Source organism: Rutilus rutilus, assembly GCF_951802725.1.
Source record: "Rutilus rutilus genome assembly, chromosome: 19".
In the NCBI taxonomy this organism is placed as follows: Eukaryota; Metazoa; Chordata; class Actinopteri; order Cypriniformes; family Leuciscidae; genus Rutilus; species Rutilus rutilus.
This window is the reverse complement of record NC_140232.1, coordinates 4,707,105-4,730,126: the sequence shown is the minus strand read 5'-3', so window position 1 is coordinate 4,730,126 and position 23,022 is coordinate 4,707,105. Positions and strand designations below refer to the sequence as shown.

The 23,022-nt window shown below is 36.6% G+C and overlaps 2 protein-coding genes across 3 annotated transcripts in view; one reads left to right on the top strand and one right to left on the bottom strand.

Annotated features, from left to right (window-relative positions):
• The first annotated feature begins 4,935 nt into the window (after nt 1–4,935).
• On the top strand, nt 4,936–20,652 carry gna14a (guanine nucleotide binding protein (G protein), alpha 14a). Its single transcript, XM_084389852.1, has 7 exons — nt 4,936–5,272; nt 12,724–12,908; nt 14,224–14,378; nt 15,805–15,933; nt 18,380–18,509; nt 18,588–18,741; nt 19,824–20,652. The coding sequence occupies exons 1-7, from the start codon at nt 5,152–5,154 to the stop codon at nt 20,012–20,014; spliced, it is 1,065 nt and encodes a 354-aa protein (XP_084245978.1). The 5' UTR covers nt 4,936–5,151; the 3' UTR covers nt 20,015–20,652.
• Nucleotides 20,376–23,022, bottom strand: part of vps13a (vacuolar protein sorting 13 homolog A) — a 78,797-nt gene continuing 76,150 nt past the window's right edge. For both annotated transcript variants that reach the window (XM_084389850.1, XM_084389851.1), the window contains one exon: nt 20,376–21,659. In XM_084389850.1, the coding sequence (XP_084245976.1) occupies nt 21,612–21,659 (48 nt within the window). In that variant the 3' untranslated portion in view covers nt 20,376–21,611. The remainder of the gene's footprint in view (nt 21,660–23,022) is intronic.

Below are 23,022 nucleotides of genomic sequence, written 5' to 3'. Positions count from 1 at the left end.
CATCAGACTTTCTGTCCAATCAAATGCTCTCTAGAATCTGAAGCTCCGCCCCCTACATTATAAACAGACACTAAAGCTGCGGCTGAAATCCGTCATTTGTTCACACAATTGCTATTTTCTACATGGTGACTTGCACATAGTTCACTATATAGGGGATAGGGAATGATTCAGACAGTGTAAATCTGCTTTCCATCGGGGCAAATGAAGTCTGGTTTCACGTTAGTGTCACGCGAACCGCCACAGCTCCGGTCCAGAGACACGACACACAGAGCGGATCATATGATCGAGTCGCTGCAGACCAGAAAACGTATCGAACCCTTTTGAGTTCTGCACAGAATACTGTATTTTAAAACAATATGAGGGAGATCATGAGGAGTAACGGTTAGAGTTTAGGAGGAAACTGCGGCTTTATCGAGCTCAACGGCTCTGGCTGAGCTGTGATATAAACTAAACGCTATTGGCTATTTTTAAAAAGGGGAGGAGCTGTTCGATATGCCCCGCCCTGTCTTCCTGTTTCAGTGGAAATTACATCAACACACTGAATAATGGTGCGCGTTTCAAGGCACTTCAGTGGGACTTTAAAATTAAAAGTCAGGGAATAGTATAGCCTAAAATAATTCGATATTTAATTTTATTTAATTTTTTTAATTATTAGAAAGACTTTCTTGAGGGAATAGCAACTAAAAGCATTTGATTTTTGATCGACAAAAACAAACTTTTTCATGGTTTTAGATCATACATTTACATCTAATCATTTAGCTGATGCTTTTATCCAAAGTGATGAGGAGAGCAATAGAAGCAATCAAACCAACAATAGGGCAACAATATGCAAGTGCTGTGACTAGTCTCATTAATACATATATAGCAAGTTTTTTTTTTATATAAATAGATATAGAATAGTATGTGTTAATGGGTCAAGTGTTGATGTGTGTTCAGCAGTTTCTTGGAAATGGCTAAAGACTCCGCAGCTCGTATTGAGTTGGGCAGGTCAATCAATCCACCAGCAGAGATCAGTCCAGGTGAGGGTCCGAGAAAGAGATTTAGTGCCTCTTTGAGATGACGGCGTTCACTTGCAGAACACAAGCTTCTGGAGGGCATATGAGTCTGATGTAGTGAGTTTAGGGATAGGAGAGCAGAGCCAGTGGTTGTTCTGTAGGCATTAGGCAAGGAGTGACGTGTGTGTCTCTTCGGCTCGTTAAAGACACTCTTGCTGGATCAGTTGCAGAGGTTTGACAGTACATGCGGGAAGGCCTGCCAAAAGAGCATTACAAGACGAGTACTGAGGACTTGGAAGCTGCTCTTGCCAGTCTCAGAGCTTCAGTGACCGAGAGCAGTCTCAGTTGAGAGTCCACTTTTGAAACCTTGTCTAGGAGGTTGTTCTGTGTAAGAAAGGTATAGAGACTTGGTCGAACATGATTCGTTCAAGTGTTTTAGCAATGAATGGAAGAAGGGATACTAGTCTGTAATTTAGAGTAAGTCCCATCAAAATAATTGTATCCCTTAAAACTCATCTTTGATCACCAAAATAACATATTTAAAGTTTTTTTCCGTGAAAAAATATTCTTCATGCCTTAAAATAGCTTGAATGTAACTCGACACCCTTGCCTCATTTAGTATACGCGGAGCTATGAATATGCAAATTAGCCCCGCCTCCACTCACTCACTCCAGCTCACATATCCACTCGGCCAACTTACTGAGGTAAACGCTGCACAATGGTATCGCACAGCGGTAATTAATACGATTAGCCTTTTGCTTGACTATTATAAAACAGCTAATAATGTGTTGCTAATGTTACACAAACCATGTTCCCGTTCGCCATCTCAGTCTGCCTTCTAACAATCATCAGAAACGCTTTAAACAACTCAAAGGCATATAATTCATCATAACATTGTAATATACATCATACACCCGCTATATTGCTAAATCTACTTTTATCATATAAACAGAAAAATATACCAGGATAACCTGCTTCTCTCGAGACTCCTCTGCTAGTTCGCTGTTAATGATATGCTAAAGCCCGCCGGCACGTTGATCTGATTGGTTACAAGGTCGTTTGTGACGTCAGAAACACCAGCGATTTCAAAGCGTGTTTTTGAGACTGTCTTTGGTTCACTGCAGTTTTAAGGAGAAAATACTCAGCAATGGTGTCGACTTATGAATTTGCACATGGTTTGTCTTAAAGCATATTAAACACACCACATAGACATATAAACAACATTAAAAAGCTGGATTTTCACCACAGTGGGACTTTAAGCAGTGGGGTTACCCGAGCCTGCTTAACCGCTGTGGGAAAAGCATCAGTGTGAAGAGAGGTGTTGATCATATGAGTGAGTGCGGGTAAAACTGAGGAAGAAATGACTTGAAGGAGATGAGTGGGGATCGGATGTTTGAGTGGGGATCGGATGAGTTTGGAGAGCAATTTTGCGTTTAAAAGACGTTTAATAGCCGCCCAAACACAGCCCAGATGTCTAGGCTAAAACCAGGCTAAATGTAATAGACGTCTAAACACAGCCCAAGAATAGACTAGTCATCAATTAGATAACAAAGCGAAGAAATGAAACAAAAACACCTTAATCACTGTTTACTTTTCTTACATGATGGAATATCATACATGCTCGCAAGTTATTTTGGCAAAAACGACATGTAACCAAATTCAAGGTTATTTTGGCTAGAAGTGTGTCCCTCATAGCCGGACTACATCGGGTCTTTAGTTAAACTAGACGGTGAAATGACGGCTATTGCTTGCCGGGTTCTGCTTCCGAAAGCGGAGAGAAGGAGGTGGAGAATGTGTGTGTTTGCTGTCAAGGTGTGTGTGTGTCAGTTTGTGCTGTGGAAAGTTGGCCACTGATGATCTTGGTGAGAATGTGTTGATTTTAAAACATGGAAATACGATGTCGTATTCCTGACTCTTTTACTTGGAAAGTAGTTGCAAATGTTGTCCTCGCTTATTTTGAATACAGCCAGCAAAAAAAAAAAAAAGGACAAAGTTTTGCTTAAATCCAGATCTTTAGCCTCTCTTAATTGTGTCCATGGTTTGACCTTTTAGTGTCTCCAAGCAAAAGAGGAGTTTTTTTTATTTGAAATATTATAATAATCTCAGAATCAGAGACAGTTCTTCCCTGTCTGATCCTGGGTCTGGGTCCTTTACAGTACACTCACATTAGATATGTTGGATGAGAGTTGGGTCAGTTTACAATTAAATATAATCTAACAGAAATTAGGTTTCATCATAAAACCTATTATTGGATTATGTCTCTCAGTAATGCAAACTGAACTGATTCTACTGGCATAAATCAATGAAAAGTATACATGAGTGAAACAATAATAAATAAGTAAAAAGATATTGGACTCCATTCTAGATACGAAAGCAACAATACAGAGAGGTAAATTCAGCATTGGGACCAAACAAATGAATTCTCGTGATTCTGTTCACTTGTCCTCTGACATTAGAAGAGTTATGCTATTAAAAATGCTAAAAAAGTTTTCTATATCTATACAATATCAAATCAATGTGACTTTAAATGTACACTCCAGTAATTCACTTTGTTCATTTATGATGTTATACCTTATTTAATTGATTTCTTTAGCTGCTGGATATCAAGTGCACACAATATACTGGTATCATATTCATAGTCAACTATATAATGAAGGAGAATAGTAACTAAAAGGCTCTCAGAACATAAGCGTCAGGTGTTTGCTGACATCAGTTGTCACAGCTCTATTAAATGTGCTTGTCATTTATTTTTTTGTTTATCGCTTTTCATAACACATCAGAGCAGCTTTACAGAGATGTTTCAATGTCAAAAGCTTTACAGTAAATATGCTTTGTCATCCTTGAGCTGCAAACTAAAGATGACTGTATAGCAAAATATTTAATAATTTCAATTTTTGTTGAGCCAAACAATGGTTTGAAATTATGTATGATAACGCAAAAATGATTTCTGATCACATGATCCTTCAGAAATCATTCTAACATTTTGATTTGGTGCTCAATTATTATTGGTATATGCAATTATTAATAATGTTTGTTTTATTAAACCAGTTTTTGCTGATAATAATCATACATGTTTTTTGAGCATCAAATCATCATATCAGAATGATTTGTGAAGGATCATGTGACGCTGAAGACTGGAGTAATGATGCTGAAAATCCAGCTTTGATCACAGGAATAAATTACACTTTGAAATATATTTTAAATTGTTATGATATAAAAAAAATGTTTTTAACTACATTCATATTTTTGCTTTGTTTTTTATCACATAAATACAGACCTAGTGAGCATGAGTCTTTTTAAACATTATAATAATATAATATAATATAAGATAATATAATTGAGTGCTGTGTGTGTGCGCGTGCGCGCGCGTGTGTGCGCGCGTGCGTGCGTGTCTAAAATTCAGCTTTGATCATAGGAATGAATTACATTTCGAAATATATTTGAATATTTATTTAATTAAAAAAATATTTGTATATTTATTTTAGATAATTGCGATTAATCGATTTGACAGCACTAAATATAGGCTAATAAAGTTAATCTTATATATATATTCTTTAAATCTTTTAATATGATTCTTATGCACCAAACATCATAATGAAACGGTGAAAAACGTATTTATTTATTTATTTACTTAATTACTTATTCATTCTGTAGGCTATTTGAAGATATTACCTGGAAAGTACGGTGGCATCCTACTTCCCTATTGGTGCAGGTGAAGGGTTTTTTTTTTTGTGTGTGTGTGTGTTTTTTTTTTTTTTTTTGGTTCAGGTGAAGGGTGGAGGCCAGGTGTGAGTGACAGCAGATGCCCATCATCATCATCATCATCATCATCACTGTCACGCGCAGGAGAAGAGTCAGTGCGCGCGCACGCTCCACAGAGCGCGTTCATGTAGCTGTCGCGTGCGTGTCTGCCCAGCTCTGCCATTCCTTCATCAGGACTGATACAGAAGAGGAGCACTTCTGCACTTCTGGACACCCAGGCACAAGTTCTGCTACACAACTGGAGATTATGTTCAGTGGACTTTTAAAGGAGGAGCCCATTCATGAACTCTCAGACTGTGGTGTGGAGCAAAGGAGAAGAAAATAGCCTACATCTAACTAAAGCTGTACTATAGTGTGCTGAAGATCATCGAGAGAGAGAGAGAGAGAGAGAATCATGGCTGGATGCTGCATGTCTGCGGACGAGAAGGAGAGGCAGAGGATAAACCAGGAGATCGACAAACAACTGAGGAAAGACAAGAAAGACTCCCGGAGAGAACTCAAGCTGCTGCTGCTGGGTGAGCGACACGTGCAAGATCGTAGAACAGTGTGAAAAAGATTAGAAAAAGACGCATTACTAATAGATATACAGATATATATTACTTTGTCAGGACACCTGTGTGAACGCGACGGCAGATTTGTGTAAAGGAAGTGCGCATAACCCTCTGGTTCTGCTCGCGTGCGGTCAAAAATCAACGATTTCTCTCTTTTTGTTTAATTAAATGATTGTAGGCTACAATATATTTGTTCGATAATGTTTTTTATTTAATATTAATATTTATTATTAATATTAATTTGTATTTTTAGGGGATTTTATGGCGCTAAATAATATTTTTGCAGTAGTTTACACTTTTTGAGCATGGACCTGAAAATGAATTTCTATCTTTAACTGTCTTAAATCTTGAATGTTTTGGAGCACATATTTACGTTTGGTCTCTTTTTAAAGAAGACACTTGGCAGATTATTGCTGAAGTTTCAAAAAGTGAACTTAAAAAGTGAACTTTTACATTTATTGTTATGCATTACATTTTTATATGAAATATTTTTCAAAAAACGTTTTACTCTAAAACTGTGAGAAAATCAAAGCCATAAATCTTAACAAGTTGTGTTCCAATCCAAATTTGAGGTCGATATTTCAAAAAATGAGCTTTCAGTGAGAATATGTTTAGCCCCAGTACCGAACGCTTCCACTAGAGGAAAATCGCCTTCCATTAGTTTCTAATCTATGTTTCTAATGAGCTCATTTTTGATTATGAACAATTTTGGTTATTTTTTTTCGAATCATGTCCATGTGTGTGTGTGTGTGTGTGTGTGTGTGTGTTCACACAGTAAGTTCCAAGTTTAGTTCCGAGAGCACACTTAAGTACGCGTTTAAAAAGGCACTTTAATGTCACATTAAAATGTATACTTCAAAGTACATTGTAATTCATAATCTTTTGCTGTGCTTTAAAGAAAGTGCTATTCAATTTTAAATTTTGTGATATTTAATAATACATTGAAAGTTAATATATTTTAAACGAGCTAAACGGCAACTTCATTACAAATGTGTAATTACAAATGCATGACATACAAGTTTCAATAGAAATGACATTAAATATACTTTAGTTTAGTTGCTTGGCAGTACATTCGGCAGTACACTTTAACCATATTTCAAAGACACTAGTAGTAATTATGAAATTACATATGCAGCTGTAATGCTTAAATGGGTCAAATAACTCTTGAGTTCAACTAATTGTGTTTAATATGAATTTAAACTATAATACGTTGTCATTTAATTGCAAATAACATTCAATTAAGTCTCAGAAAACATTAGGTTCAGTTTGCACTTAAGTATGCTAATATGTACTTCTTTTGCACAAGGACATGCTAACCAAAGTGACTGCGAAACCCACATTAAAAGTCAATAATTGAGCAAAAATGTCTCAAAAGAGCTATAGCCTAATTTATTTGCTAATGACACATGGTTTGGTGTTTTGGGGGGGTCTGTTCCTGTCTATATTTATAGGAAGAGATGTGTGTGTGTGTTTAGCTGATGCGACACCGTTTTACACAGCAGTTCCTGGCCGCACTGACACTGTCTCTGGTCTCGCTATGCAAAAGCATGCAAAGCAGAAGTGCAGTGAACTCTAAATAAACTTTCCTCAACAGAACAAACTCATTTCCAGAGTCACTATCGCACGGAGAAATGGCTGTTGTGCTTTTGTCAAGCATGCCATTTATAATTGTAACAGCGGCTCATTGACACACACCTGTGCAGAGTGTGTGAAGTGAGTCTGTCTCCCGGTAGATTCATTATTACACTGACCACATGAAGAGCTCGGCCCTGGAGACAGACCCGGCGTAAAGCTCACGTACACAACACCAACACACTCGCTTTTTCTTTAGGGAGTTTTCTTTACATGCCAAACATGAGTCAATTGTATGCATGCGTTTTATAATATGTAAAACAAAACATTTGCATTGTGCTGTCATGTGCGTGTGTGTTGTGTACAAAAACTCAAGTACTTTTAGGTGTGACCAGTACAATACAATTCAGTTCTTTATAAACATATTTTGGTAACACTTTACAATAAGGTTCATTAGTTAACATTATGTATTAACTAACATGAACTAACCATGAGCAATACATTTGTTACTGTATTTGTTCATCTTTGTTAATGTTAGCTAATAAAAAAATAAAGCTGTTCATTGTTTGTTCATGTTAGTTCACAGTGCATTAACAAGATTTTAATAAAGTATCAGTAAATGTTGAAATTAACATAAACAAAGATTAATAAATGCTGCATAAGTTGAGTTCATTATTAGTTCTAATTAATATAGTTAACTAGTGAACCTTATTGTAAAGCTTTACCCATATTTTATTAGAAAGACTTTGTTCTTTGAGGAATGACAGTACAGTAATATAAACACAACAGATACTACAAAAAAAATGATAGTTTGGAAATAAAAAAGTAGATTTAATAGTGTATGTTTGGAATAATTAAGATTAAACAAGGCTGTGTTTATTTGATTAAAAATACAGTAAAAACAGTAATATTGAGTAATATTATTGCAATTTAAAATAACAGTTTTCTCTGTGATGTCATTTATTCCTGTGATCAAATCATTACTCCAGTCTTCAGTGTCACATGACCCTTCAGAAATCATTCTTGATTGGCTGCTCAGCTATTACTTATTATTATTGGTACTCAATTACTCATAACGGTTCTTATTATTATCAGTGTATCAATGCTTATTGTTTTTGTGGAAACCGTGATACATTTTTTCAGGATTCTTTGATGAATAGAAAGTTCAAAAGAACAGCATTTATTTGATATAGAAATTTTATGGTAGAATTTTAAGGTTTTATGCATCAGTTTGTTGCATCCTTGTTAAATACAAGCTTTCATTTCTTTCTTTTTGTATCTTACTTGCCCCAAACTTTTATCATGGTTTCTACAAAAATATAACGCAGCAAAAAACTGTCAGAAAATTGATCACAATTTTTGATCAAATAAATGTAGCCTTTAAAATAAAAAAAAGTAAATCTATTTCAAACTGTTGACCCGTTTATATTGATAATTATTTTATGTCATTTCTACATGTGAAAGTGAACAACATGACTTTTGACACGAGTCACTCTGTGACTGTTTACTCATTATTATTACAATCAAGGTTTTAAAAACATAATCTTTGTAAACCTCCTATAGACTTCCTGGTGAAATGCATTTCTGCCCTCTTCCACTGAACATCATTATAAAGCCGATAAACCTCAGGACTCTTGGGATCGAAGTGAAATCATCCAAATCTGCTCATTTTCATTTGTGTAAAGCATCACAATGTCGCTACGACTTTCTCAAGATGCTAATTCATGCAAAGTGGAGAATGGTTGAATGGAGAACGGCATATTTTCATGTCAAATTTTAAAGCAGGACCCAAAATTAACTTTTTGCCGGACAAATTTATACTATTTCATTAAGAATCGTATCGTAATCTATCGTAGATTTGCTTAATGGAAAACAAAATCTTGCTTTATTGCTAAATGCAAAATTCAGGAAAATACATAATAGTATAAGAGCTTTTCTTCAGTTGCAGAACGTTTGAATTTCTTTGATGTTATTGTCATTTAAAATGATAAATGTAATTTTTACCGTATCGATCGGCAAGTACGGTTTTAACTCGCTTTAGGATGCACATTAAAATCGAGCTTCATTTTAACATGCGTGAAGCTAGAATAAGTATGCATTATTATTGATATACTAAATTACTTTGTGATTCCACCAAACCAACTTGCAGAACACACCCCCATCTTCCATTGGTCGGAAAAACAAATAGCCACGCCCCCAACTCACACCACTGGTTGAGCCAGTGTTGCTGTGTCTGGCTGGTTGGGAGTTTATCATGCATTGTTTATCATGCATTATCATTGATATACCATTATAGTTTTTGTTAATATTTAGATTTTATTTTTAGATTTAGATTTTATTTAAAATTGTATTCGTTTTTCGGCCATAAGTTTCTGTTAAATGTCTGGTAAGTAAATAATTCAAGATGTATTTTTGCTCTAAAAAACTTGGGATCATCGTTGAAGCTGGTAAAACTGCAAGAAATATGAACTCTGAATGATTACTGAGCGTTATGTAATGCATGGAAGTACTGTCTGATTGATATACTCATTACACTGCAGAAGTAACACAAACCTTCACCGTCCAGAAGTGAACTTCTCTCAGACAGCTGTAAAAGTGTCAAACATCAGGCGCCAGCGAGCAGAAAACACTCCTTGTTCTTATTCATTTACTTATCACGCCTCATTATCAGACCGCAGAACGCATTAAAGCATGTTGAAGAAGTGTGCGGCTATAAGGCATTACCTAGAGAGTGTCTGTGTCTTTCAGGTCAGTAAATCACCCTGAGAAGTCTCAGTTTAGCCTAAATCTGACCTGGGATTATACATACACTGTATATCTTGAGTCTTTCTATAGTCAAACCATAATGCCGCAGCTCTCAAAAATCTAATATTATTAGTAAGTGAGTGTGTAGTGAGGTTTGAAGAATGGCTTTAGTGCGGAGACTCTCAGTGCACTCAGGGATTGTTTATTGGCCGAGGGCAAGACAGATATTCTGCCACACGACACTTTAAACAAAACTCTCTGAAACACATACACCCCAAATCTTTGTCCTCTTCTCCGTCTCCATCTATCACCCCTCTGTCTTTTCTGTCTGACAGCAATTTGTTCATTATTACTTGCCATAAAATATACACTTTCATTTCATGTTTGACGTTTTGAACTGAGAGAGAGGATTTTTAACCATTTTGCATTTGTTAATTTAAAGACGACCTGTTATGCTTTTTTCCATGTTCATCTTTCTTTAGTGTGTAATGTTGCTGTTTGAGCATGAAAAAGCTCTGCAAAGTTCCAGTTCTTCTCTATATCAGTGTCACTGTTTCTGAACTCCCTGAAACGCCTCCATTGTAGTCTTGAGTTTCTTCCGGGAACGAACACGCCACCATATTCCTCATTTAAATAATTAATACGCAGAATAAAGGGGCGGGGCCTGGTTGAGTGAGTTAGTAGTGTGTTAAACTGGTGGTTATGGTAAGGGGCGGGACATTTCCCAAACACACTCGAAGCGTTCGACCAATCACAACACACGGATCCAGCCAACCAATCAGAGCACAGTGTGCTTTTCAGAAGGAGGGGCTTCATGGAGACAATAACTAAACAGAGCGTTACTGACAGACTGAGACTGTTTTTAACTCCACTTTTAGACATACATCACCATTTGGAAGTGCGTTCAACTTCGTCAAGTTGGCGAGGGATGGTTATTTGGACTGACCCTCGATCCCTTAAATTTGACAGAGAGAGCGAGTCTAATCAATATGTGTACACTTAGATCCATAGACCACAGTGCACCATGATTGTGATGTCACAACAGATCGCACCCACACAACTCTAGTGTATGATATTGTTGAGTTATTTTGACATTTAACCGCTTAATACTTGTACTAGCTACCACAACCTGACTGTTTTACACAGTTATAGTTTATTGTGTTGTTATTATTTTCGTTGCAATTGTTTTATATTTTCTCAGACAGCTCAAGCATACACACAGGCCTATAAAATGGTGCATAAATCAAATTAATAAGGTAAATAATAAATCAGCTCCATAGCGGATCCCACGTAATCAAGGGCTTAGTGCACACATTTCAAGGGTTTCGCCAGTAGTGGGCGCTGGAAAGCAATAAAGTACATCCAAATGAACGAGATAGAGGGAAGATGGCAACTTAAACGCAGCCTGGGAAAAGAGGTGCTGCAATAATGTCAAATATGTTCAACATTCAAGTATTCTAGTAAACCCTAAACACGAAATCAAGACATAATAGGTCCTTTTTTAAATATAGACTGTAATTTCACCAAACAGACTTGCAGAACACCCCCCCCATCTTCCATTGGTTGGAAAAACAAATGGCCACGCCCCCAACTCACACCATTGGTTGGAAAGACACATTGCCATGCCCCCAACTCACACCATTGGTTGGAAAAACAAATGGCCACGCCCCTAACTCACACCATTGGTTGGAAAAACAAATGGCCACGCCCCCAGCTCACACCATTGGTTGGAAACACAAACGGCCACGCCCCCAGCTCACACCATTGGTTGAGCCAGTGTTGCTGTGTCTGGCTGATTGGGAGTTTAGAATTAGTTTATCATGCATTATCACTGATATACTATTTGTTTTTGTTAATATTAAAAAATTCTGTTTTCACTTTAATCTTAGTTAAAGTTTTAATAATTTTGTTGTTTGTCTTTGCCGTTTCTCAAAAATATGTCCAGTTTATTTAGTTTTAGTCATTTTAGTACTAAATGAAAATGAGAAATGCTGCCTTTGCAACTAGCTGAAATAAAATGAGTCATTTTATTTTACGTTTTTTTGTTTAAGTTTTAGTTAACGATAATAACCCGGGCTGCACATATATATTCCCCTCTCCTCACTGTGACATTACAGTATTTGAAACGATCCTCAGATTTCCATCTTACAGCTGTCCTGAGCAAAGACACAGCAGCTGGAGAATATAAACACAGCTCTGGCAAGACACACGTTCAGTCTGTCGAACATAATCATCTCAGTCCTGTCGCTACAGTAGCCAAACACTAAACAGATTTACCTTTTGTTCATCTCTGAGGGAAAATAAGCAAATGAGAAGCGGCCAGATTCAATCCAACCATTTGGGTTATTAATCAAAGCCACAAAAGCAAAGTCATTATAGTTGTTCATTTATGAAAGAATGCATTGAAGTTTCATTATTATAATGGTCTATTATAATTTGTGGTTTCTGGATTATTGATACTGATATTAGTTATTAACTGATGGACATAATTTCAAAATGGCCCACATTTTTATATTCCGTTCATAAGTTTGAGGTCAGTTTTTTGACAGAAGTCTCTTCTGCTCACCAAAGCTGCATTTATTTGATCAAAAATACAGTAAAAACAGTAATATTATAAAATATTATAACAATTTAAAATAGCTGTTTTCTATGTGAATATATTGTGAAATGTAATTTATTTCTGTGATCAAATCTATGTTTTCAGCATCATTACTCCAGTCTTCAGTGTCACATGATCCTTCAGAAATCATTCTGATATGATGATTTGATGATCAAGAAATATTTATGATTATTATCACTGTTGAAAACAGCTTTTGTAACATTGTTAAAGTTACAAAAACTTTTTCAATCTAATTTGTCCTTGCCAAATAAAAGTACTTATTTTCTTTCAGCCAGTATAAACTTTTTGAAACTTTTTGTATGACTAATTATAGTTTGTAGAACAGAAAGACCTTCACTCTTACAAAAATGTACAATGGTACTTTGATATATACATTTACGTGGCATTTTACCATGGTAGTTTGTCCAAAAACATGGTAATACAGTTGTATTTTTTAGTTTAGAAACAAAAGGATTGATTTGCCGTTTCTCTTTTGTAGGCACAGGTGAGAGTGGCAAGAGTACGTTCATTAAACAGATGAGGATCATTCATGGCTCGGGTTATACTGATGACGATAAGAAGGGCTTCATTAAACTCGTCCACCAGAACGTGATCAGCGCCATGCAGTCCATGGTCAGAGCGATGGACATGCTCAAGATCGCTTATGCTAAACCAGAGAACCAGGTACTGGACCACACACACACACATCTGAAGAGTGGAGATCAATTTTAAGCTTTCTTGATCAGTTTTTGGCGTGCTGATGTCGACACATCCCAAGTGTTAAAGTCCCCCTGTAGGCTATACATTTATCCCTTAAAACTCATCTTTGATCACCAGAATGACATATTTAAAAAAAAATCTTTGAAAAAAAATTCTTCATGCCTTAAAACAGCTTGACTGTAACTCGACACCCTTGCTTCATTTAGTATGCGCGGTTCTATGAATATGCAAATGAGCCCCGCCTCCACTCACTCACTCAGCTCAGAGATCCACTCGCTGACGATCACACGTTGATCTGATTGGTTACAAGGTAGTTTGTGACGTCAGAAACACCAGCGATTTCAAAGCGTGTTTCTGAGACTGTCTTTGGTTCACTGCAGTTTTAAGGAGAAAATACTCAGCAATGGTGTCGACTTATGAATTTACACATGCTTTGTCTTAAAGCATATTAAAAACACCATATATAAACAACATTAAAAGCTGGATTTTCACCACAGGGGGACTTTAAAGGGATAGTTCACCCAAAAATGAACATTTATTTATCAGTAATCATTTACTCACCCTCATGTTTCTCTAAAACTGTATGACTTTCTTTCTTCTGTGAAAAAAAAAAAGATAGTCAACAGAGGCCAATGTTGTTTTGGACCCCATTGACTTTCATTGTCTAGACAAACACTGTTTGTTCAAAATATTTTATTTTGTGTTCCATGGAACAATGATTTAGAATGCAATTTGGAATTGCATGTGGTTGAGTAAATTATGACACAATTGTATTTTTTCTTTCTAGAAAACTGAACATGGATAACCACTAAAATATAAATGTACTTATTATTGCGCCACCTAGTGTTGAACGGATTTGTGCACGTGGGTCGGATCGGACACCATCCTGCCAAATCTATTTGGTTTGCAGTTTTTAAATCTGAAATATAATGCTCACACTCTTCGCTGCCAGGACCCCTAAAAATCTGCTAATGAAACAAGACAAAATATATGTTTCTATCTATTATCTAATGCAATTTTTGCTTCTCAGTGTATTTATCTTGTTTGAAGGAGGCTTAGAAACATCAGGAATTAATTTTGGTCATTGCGTATTTAATAACGAATTGGAGTTTTGTTTAACTTCACTATCATGCTTTTTATATTCACCTGTTTACATGCTCTGCTCCTCTTGAACTCTCATTAATTGGCTGTTTTCTGCATTGGGTTTCTTGACCGCACACTCTCATTGGTCCCCTGGGAGTTGGTGGTGAATCCTGATTGGCTGTGCTTGTCTCTACAGGCTCATGCTACATTGGTGAATGATATCGAGGTGGATAAGATCATGAGTTTGGATGAGAACCAAGTGAGCGCCATCCGTAGTCTATGGAATGACTCTGGGATTCAGGAATGCTACGACCGCCGTCGAGAGTACCAGCTGACTGACTCTGCCAAATAGTCAGTCTTGTAATTGTGAACCAATTAAAACTGTAATCTCTGTGTTTTCGACATACGTTTGTTACTTGGTCATAAGTGTTACTGGGAGCTCTGCAGACATTTAGAAATAATGCTTATTATGGAAATAATATACTTGGAAAAGAATATATTTTAACTGTGAACTGAATGTAATGTTTTCTGGCAATTAATTACGTGCTATTTGCAATTAATTGAAATGTATTAAAATTTACATTTATATAAAATGCACTTAGTTGAACTTAGGAGGTTTACTTAAGTACTTTAAATGTTTAGTGTACTGACAAGCATTTATGCTAAACTAAAATATACTTTAATGGCATTTCTATTGAAACTTTTGTGTCATGTATTAAAATATATTTATTACACACTGGTAAAAAATGAAGTTACATTTTAAGTACAGTTTAACAATTCAGTGCATTTAAAATATATTCACTTTCAATGGAATATCAAATAACTAGTTATACAGTTAAAATTATAATCACGTGCTTTAGTTTGTTAGTCAACACATCAGAATAAGCGTACTTCTGTAAATCACTGCAAAATATTATTAAAACATAATGATAACTTTAAGGAAAAACTTTTAATTTGACCTTATTTCAACGTGCACTTTTTAAGTCTACTTAAAGCTACACTGTGTCATTTTTTAAGTTGATTATTTGCAAAAAATATGTACTCATTAATGTGTAATTACTTGTACCAACTAATCAAGTATTCTCGTAAGCGAGTCGCTCGAATGGCGGCAGTCATGTTGCGCCTCCATCTTGAAAATACATTAGCCAAAGAGGGACATACCTGGAAATTCAAGCTTCGCCTTTCGCGTTTTTACACTCAGTGGCACCGTGACGAATGCGAGGGGGAGATTACTCGCGACTGCCGGCAGATTTGAAATAATACGGCCACCGTAGGAGTTAAAACGCCCTCGGAATGGGAGGGGCTAGAAAGTAATATTCAGTTGGTAGTCATAAACAATTTCACTGCTAGATGGGAGAAAATCCTACACAGTGTAGCTTTAAGTGTGTTAAACATAGTCATGAAAGTACGCTTAAGTGGCCTTTTATTTCAGCAATATTATATTTTCTGCAAGTACAGTTTGTTTAAAAATATACTTTTAAGATGTGAAGTAGGCCTACACTACTCCTAAGGGTACTTAGCACTAAGAGTATTAGAGTTATTAGAGTATTAGAAGTGAGTTTAATCGAATCACCTGCATTTCTCTAAACATCCAGAATGTGTGTGTGTGTGTGTGTGTGTGTGTGTGTGTGTGTGTGTGTGTGTGTGTGTGTGTGTGTGTGTGTGTGTGTGTGTGTGTGTGTGGTATTGTGATGTAAAACCCCCTGTGTGCCACTTTCATCAGCTCTGGCCATGACTTGACCACAGTATTTGTTTTTTTTCCCGTTTCCCATAACAGCTACCTGAGTGATCTGGATCGGATTTCAGATGCTGCGTATGTTCCCACAGAGCAGGATATTCTGAGAGTCAGGGTTCCCACCACAGGAATCATCGAGTATCCCTTCGACCTGGAGAACGTCATCTTCAGGTAACAGTCTTAATATACCACATCAGTGTTTAGTCATGCATCAGCACTTCTGCTGTACATCCATCTTGATCAAAATCCACAACACTCAGGGCAAGATTTATTAAACAGGGAGAGCGCAATCCAATAAAAGCGCAGATGGGAGTGGAAAGTTCTGCACATGATCGACTGGTTTAAAGGGGTGGTATAATGCCCTTTTCACAAGATGTAAAATAAGTCTCTGATGTCCCCAGAGTGTGTATGTGAAGTTTTAGCTCAAGATATTTTTATATAGCATGTTAAAGTTGTCACTTTTTGAGGGTGAGCAAAAACGCACTGTTTTTGTGCCTGTCCCTTTAAATGCAAATGAGCTGCTGCTCCTGGCACAGGGGGCGGAGCTTCAACAGCTTGTGTCATTTTACCTCACAGAAAATTTCAACAACTTTTAGCCTTTTATGTTTAAACTGGATGGAGAGACTCAAGAAGAAGTGACAACATGTAGAAGCAACAGGACATTTCTGAATGGCTAGTTGATGAATTTATGTAGCTTATGTGTAGTTATCTTCTAGTCACTGATTAGCATATACAGAATATGCTGTATATAATATGATAATCTTTACATGGCAGCGTTCCCGGGGGCGGGGTTTATGTTAATTTTTTGGGTTAGTGATGTCACTAACCCGTGAAGAAGCTCGTGTAGTCCCTACCAGCCGTTTGTTGTAGTCCTTAAAAAGCGATTTCTTTAAAAGCAAATTTCTCCCTTTGCTTTGAACTTTGAGCGTCGTAACTTTGCAGATGTTGTTTATGCTCAAACAGCAACATTACACACTAACTAAAGTTAGAAAAGTGAAATCATAATCAACCACCCCTTTAAAACTTGTTTTTTCTTTGGGCGGTATCCTGACGGTAGTTTTTACCGCCAACGGAGGGTTTGTGCTGGAGCAAGCTGTGAGTAAATCTGGCCTTTAGTGTGTAATTTGTGATCGGTTTGTAGCCAATGGGTTTTAGGAATATAGTTTTTGGATTTGTTGTATAATAAGGTATGTGGATCTAAGGATTGTTTGCACTTCAAAATGTTTACGGTCACTTTGTAAAGAAACACTAGTACGCACCTATAGACTGAACATTGTAGTGTTTCTTTACAAAGTGACATCGCCAACTACTGGCCTGGCAGCAGAATACAGTGTTTTTACTCGTTTTTGAGGATCCTTGTTAACGGGGATTGTTTCGACAAAGTTGTCGTCTGTACGCGAAAAACACGAAGGAAAAACATTTCCGTTTTTAGTACATTTGTCGTGTAAATGTGCCCTTAAACTAGACGACTCAATGCATTATTCCACTGGGAAAAGCATTTCCAGTTTTATGATTTGCCTGATCGCACCACATGATTTCAATTAAGTGCAAATAGGCCTCATTGGCAGAGGTTATTTACACTGACTCCGCCCACTGACGTCTGATTGACGCCAGAAGACACTAGATTGTGTACAGCAGCAATACTGTAGGATTAAAGCAACACCAAAAATTATTTTGTACCTTAAAATCATCAACTCGTAACAGGGTGAACGGCACTTCTGCCTTCGCTTTGACCCTCTATCGGCTATAACCGCACTATGCAAGTTTGCCAGATCAGGTAGCGGATCTGTAGTTCGAATGAGACATAAGAAACTACAAATTTGACTTGCTTTACGGCAAGCGTTACTATAGCCGATAGATGGAGCCTATATAAAAAATAGCCATTTCTGATGTCGCAATACATCATACTTTCATAAAATCATGCAACATACTCTACGTTGTCTGTGGACATCGTTATTTCCAAAGCCGGTGCTGGATAAACAAATAGCGTGCGTGCGACGGTAGGCTGCGGAAGGCTAAATTATTTACGACAGCGGTAATGGACAATTCCGCTTCCAACCTGTAGGGGGACCGAAGAGGAAAAGTGCTCCGGTGTTGCTTTAAGGCACATGGAAGAAAATTTGGATGCAAATAGACCTGAGTTCAAATCCGCCTTTTGCCGAACTCGCTCTACTCCCTTTTCCCATCACATATAAACCAATGGAAATAAAGTGTCTAACGTGGGTTTAATAATAAAGTGTTTATCGGTTAGGGTTAGGGAGGGCTTTATTGTCCCAATTAGGCGGCATCCATTTAATAATTTTAATGAATATAATCATATACACTCTATGGTATTATTGCATACCGTTTCCTGAGCAACAACACATCAATAACAATAGCATCTAACTACTCGTTACACTTATTGCGAAGAAAACACTGCTATTTTTGCATAGTGTTTATAGAATCTATTGCTATTTAAACTGACATTTTAATGTTTTCAAATATTTATAATATATAACCGATGAAAGGGAGACCATGGCCTTCTGGTTTGCATTGCATATTTGTGTAATAACGGAACAGCTTTATCCATGTCATGTTTCTTTGCTCAAATGCTCATTGCTGCTGCTGACCTCATCAGGATGGTGGATGTCGGGGGTCAGAGGTCAGAGCGCAGGAAGTGGATCCACTGCTTTGAGAACGTCACCTCCATCATCTTCCTGGTGGCGCTGAGCGAGTACGATCAGGTCCTCGCCGAATGTGACAACGAGGTCAGGTTCCCGCTGAGGTTCACTGTTCTCTCTGTTCTGTCTGACGTCAGCTGACTGGATCTGTTTTCTGTGTCCCAGAACCGCATGGAGGAGAGTAAAGCTTTGTTTAAAACCATCATCACTTATCCCTGGTTCCAGCAGTCGTCTGTGATTCTCTTCCTTAATAAGACAGACATCCTGAAGGAGAAGATCGTTCACTCTCACCTGGCCACATACTTCCCAGAATTCACAGGTGAGTCACTGATAGCAGTGCACATGTGAGACGAGGGCTTTCGTACCCAAGATCTCATACTGTAGCACTTATTTTAAGCACTTACTTTGTGAGCGCTAAAAAAGTATGTTCTGTATCGTATGAATGTTGACATTATCATGTGACCTACCAGCGCTTCACTGCCATTCATAAATCCTCTCCTGTGGCCTCATGGGATAGTAACGTGTCCATCATATACACACTTATCTCACCAGAAGTAGTAGATACTTTTCACCTGCTCTTTTATGAGACCTGTGAATTCAGACATACTTCTTTTGTAGGGAAGTGTGTGATTTGGGACGCAGCCCTGGTGCCTCATCATGTGATCGCTCTTATGACAGGAATAATGAATCATGTCCAATCAGATATCTTGTTAAAGATAAACTGCAATATTATTTATGTATGGATCAATTTCATATGAAGGTGTCCATAAAACTAGTTTAAAACATGTCTCATGATGATTTCATATGGTTTAGAACATTTTTATACCTTTTTTTAAGTGGTGTAACCATGAATTTTTCATAAATATCATAAATGATTCAGTCATAAATATCAAGTTTCAACAAAGTTGTGCCTCATAATATTTTACAGCCTGAACTAACCTCAAACTATATATATATATATCTTAAAATGCTCTTAAAATGTATTTTTTTGTTTTTTATCTTTTGAAAATGTTTTTAAGATATTTTAATATAATATAATATAATAATAGAATTTGAAGTTTCAGGAACCCAGTGAAGAGTTTTTTATATATAAAATTCTATATATAGTTCTTAAAATTTATTTTTTCTTTTTTATCTTTTGAAAATGTTTTTAATATATTTTAATATAATAAATATAATATGATAATATAATTTGAAGAGTTTCAGGCCTTTAATCACCCTGATATTTTCAACGTTGACGCCAAAAAATATACAAATCAATTTTAATTCAGAAATAAAAACATGCTCATCACAGAAAATTCGTATTCAAGTCATTGCATTTTTAATGAATTTATACATAAATGGAAATGACCAAAAGCCAAGCATGACATCATCGACCCACAGATTACTTCTGTTTTTCAGGCCCCAAAAATGATCCAAAGTCAGCGCAGGAATTCATCCTCAAGATGTACCAGGAGGAGAACGAAGACAAAGACAAAACCATCTACTCTCACTTCACCTGCGCCACGGACACGGAGAACATCCGGCTGATCTTCGCCGCGGTCAAAGACACCATCCTGAGACACAATCTCAAAGAGTTCAACCTGGTTTAAGACGCACACTAGAGTTAGCGCTCACTTTATCTTAACACTGTTCTGAGGACGTAGAGGAGGAGGAGCACCACTACGAGAATCAGCCTTCTTTAGGTCGAGTAATAGATGGATAGGTTACGTCGACAACAGATGCTGCGTTGTGTTCTTCATGCAAGTAGAGTTTACAAAGGATGCGATGTAAAATAGATCAAAGTCTTGCAAACTACTTGTATAAGAGCTTTTAAAGCCACAGTAGAGGGGAAAGTTTACGTTAATGTAAAAACTTATTCTAGTTTTTCTTTCTTTTTTAACGCGCACATGCTCTGAAGTTGCCTTATGTAGTTCTTTTACAACACAAGCCTGAATCATGATTGGTCATTCGTAGAAATGAAAATGGTTTTATTTTATTATTTGTAAAAAAATCATTTACAAGCATTTACTTGGTGTCAGATTTTACATTGGTTGATGATATTTCTCATCCTTAACATGCATATTCCATAAAACACAGAACTCCGTCATAGTCGATTCTTTATTTTACCTCGGTTCGTTTACTAGCGGCTGAAAGCAGGCTCGAGCTGTAACGAATACCTGAAGTGCCTTTAAACTGTAATGTCTTAATCTGCTTTGATAATATTTATTAAACAAGGATATATACAGCCATATGTTGTTACTCAATGAATTCCAATAAAAAAGTCAAAATTCTAAATACATTTATTACATGTGCATAATCAATTAAAAATGACAAGAAAATAAAATGTCATGCCTTTAAAGTCAACATGATATGGCGTTCACAATTCTCAACTTCATGCATGTCCAACTGAAACTAAATATGCATGATAACAATGCAGAATGAAAGTGTGCAAAAGATGCACATTTTGTCCCAGAAATCAGCTTGCCACGGTTTGATTTTATTGCTGTAACCGTTATTATATTTGCATTAACTATTGGCCTGATTTTAGAAAGGCAGCCTGAAACAGTGACTGAACCGCTACTTGCCCATTGGTTTACAGGTCACCCAAAAGGTCAATAAATGTCGACTTTAATGTCAGATCATTCAACATTCATTAAGTAAATGGACCACAGATCAATATTAAAGGTTGCATATTTGTGTTATGTTACAGACACAAGAAAAAAGCCATCGAGTTTTCACTGTTGAGAACCGAGACAAGCTGTAGAATCAATTAAAAATAACATTTCATGCAAAGCCACACATTAAAAACATCCCTGCTCTCCTGTACATACAGTAAGAGATTACCATTTTCATACACTTCTGTTTAAACGCCACATGTAAAGACAATTAATGTACATACAGTGTATTGGTCTTTATTAATACATTTATAAAACAACACCTTAACTTAGTGTGAGAGACGTCAGACTTGCACGTGGTTCGAGGCGCTGAACTGCGTGTCGAGGCACATTGTAAAGGACATCATATGGAAATGAGTTTTGCAAATTAGGGATTGGACAGACTGAGCTCTGACAGCGGGTGAGGACTGAAAAATACTATGTTATGCAATCCTAAGTCTAACAGTCATTACCGTGTTCGGTGGATGACCGTTGCATTGTGGGTATGGCACACTGCAAAAGCAGCGTAAAGGCACACAGCAGCTTTAACTGGTCACTTCGCCAGACTTTCCCTGGCATCTTCCAGCCTGGAGAGAACCCACTGAGGACGACGGAAACACAGCGTTAACACTGAGGCATGGATGCACAAAAATCATGTGGCAAAACAAAACGTTTGTGGAAACGAATACAGCCCTTTGACCCCTGTGTAGCTGCCGGGTTTTTTTGATCCGGTCGAGTTTAAAAATCAGAATATATGCTTAATCTTCAGCTTGTTCTAAATGTCTCGGGTTTCCCCTAAACATTGCAAAAATAAACATGTACACATTTTTCTTAATATTAGTTCATATTAATAGAATACTCCTATTAGATTCGGTTAATTTTGCGGGGGGTTAATAGAGATTCATGTTCTGTTGAAAGACAATAAACAGATTATTTTTTTATTTTTTTACTGTATTACCAAAATAACCATGGGGGACTTTTAATTTTAAACAAGCTTGAAATACTCTGGGACTTTTATTTTGAAAAGTCTATATATGTAGATAAAATATGCACTCTTACAATCTTCTAAAGCATCTTACAATACAAACACCCTAAAGTAAACATTTTTATAATTCATCAACAGTAGATCATAAGCAATCGCTTGGCATAAATGTACAGTATTGACTTTGAACGTGCAGCGCCAAAGAATTGTTACGTTTTGTTCTGTTATTGGAATTTTTTACTTCTTTAGGATGGTACACACAACTTGTTAAAGGTTTTGGCACTTGCTGTGTGTGAACGCACGCACAGGCACACACACACGCACACACACAAATAATGAACATGAATCGAAAAGGTTAAATGGTCCTGAAAAAAGTAGTCACTCTTGGACTCTTCGTGCTTTGGAAATGAATGTGAGGCGAATTTCCTCTAGTGGAAGCGTGCGGTACTGCGGCCAAACATAATCTCACTGAAAGATATCGACCTCAAATTTGGAACACAGCTTGTTTAGATGTATGCTTTTAGGCTTTGATTTTCTCACAGTTTTACAGTAAAACATGTTTTGGAAAATATATATTTCATAAAAAAAAAAAAAATCGAAAATAGTATTTTTGTGCATTTTTCATAATAAATAAACTATAACTATATATATAAAAAAATTTCACTTCAGTATAATCTGCCAAGTGTCGTCTTTAAAAAGAGAACAAACTTAAACTGACATAATCTTGAATTTTTTGCTCAAAAAAGTGAAAGAATGGACTATAACTACTGCTAAAATATAATTAAGTATCATAAAATAACATAAAAATACATTATATTAAATAAAATAAAAACATTATTTAAGCTGAAATGTAGAAATATACTTTCACTGAAAATTGTTGGTCATTTTTGATGGCCACGTGAACAGCACCAGAGGGTTATGAAATCATTGCAATTCCTTGATTCAGTTCCCAAAATTGAAAATCTCTTAAAATGATCAATAA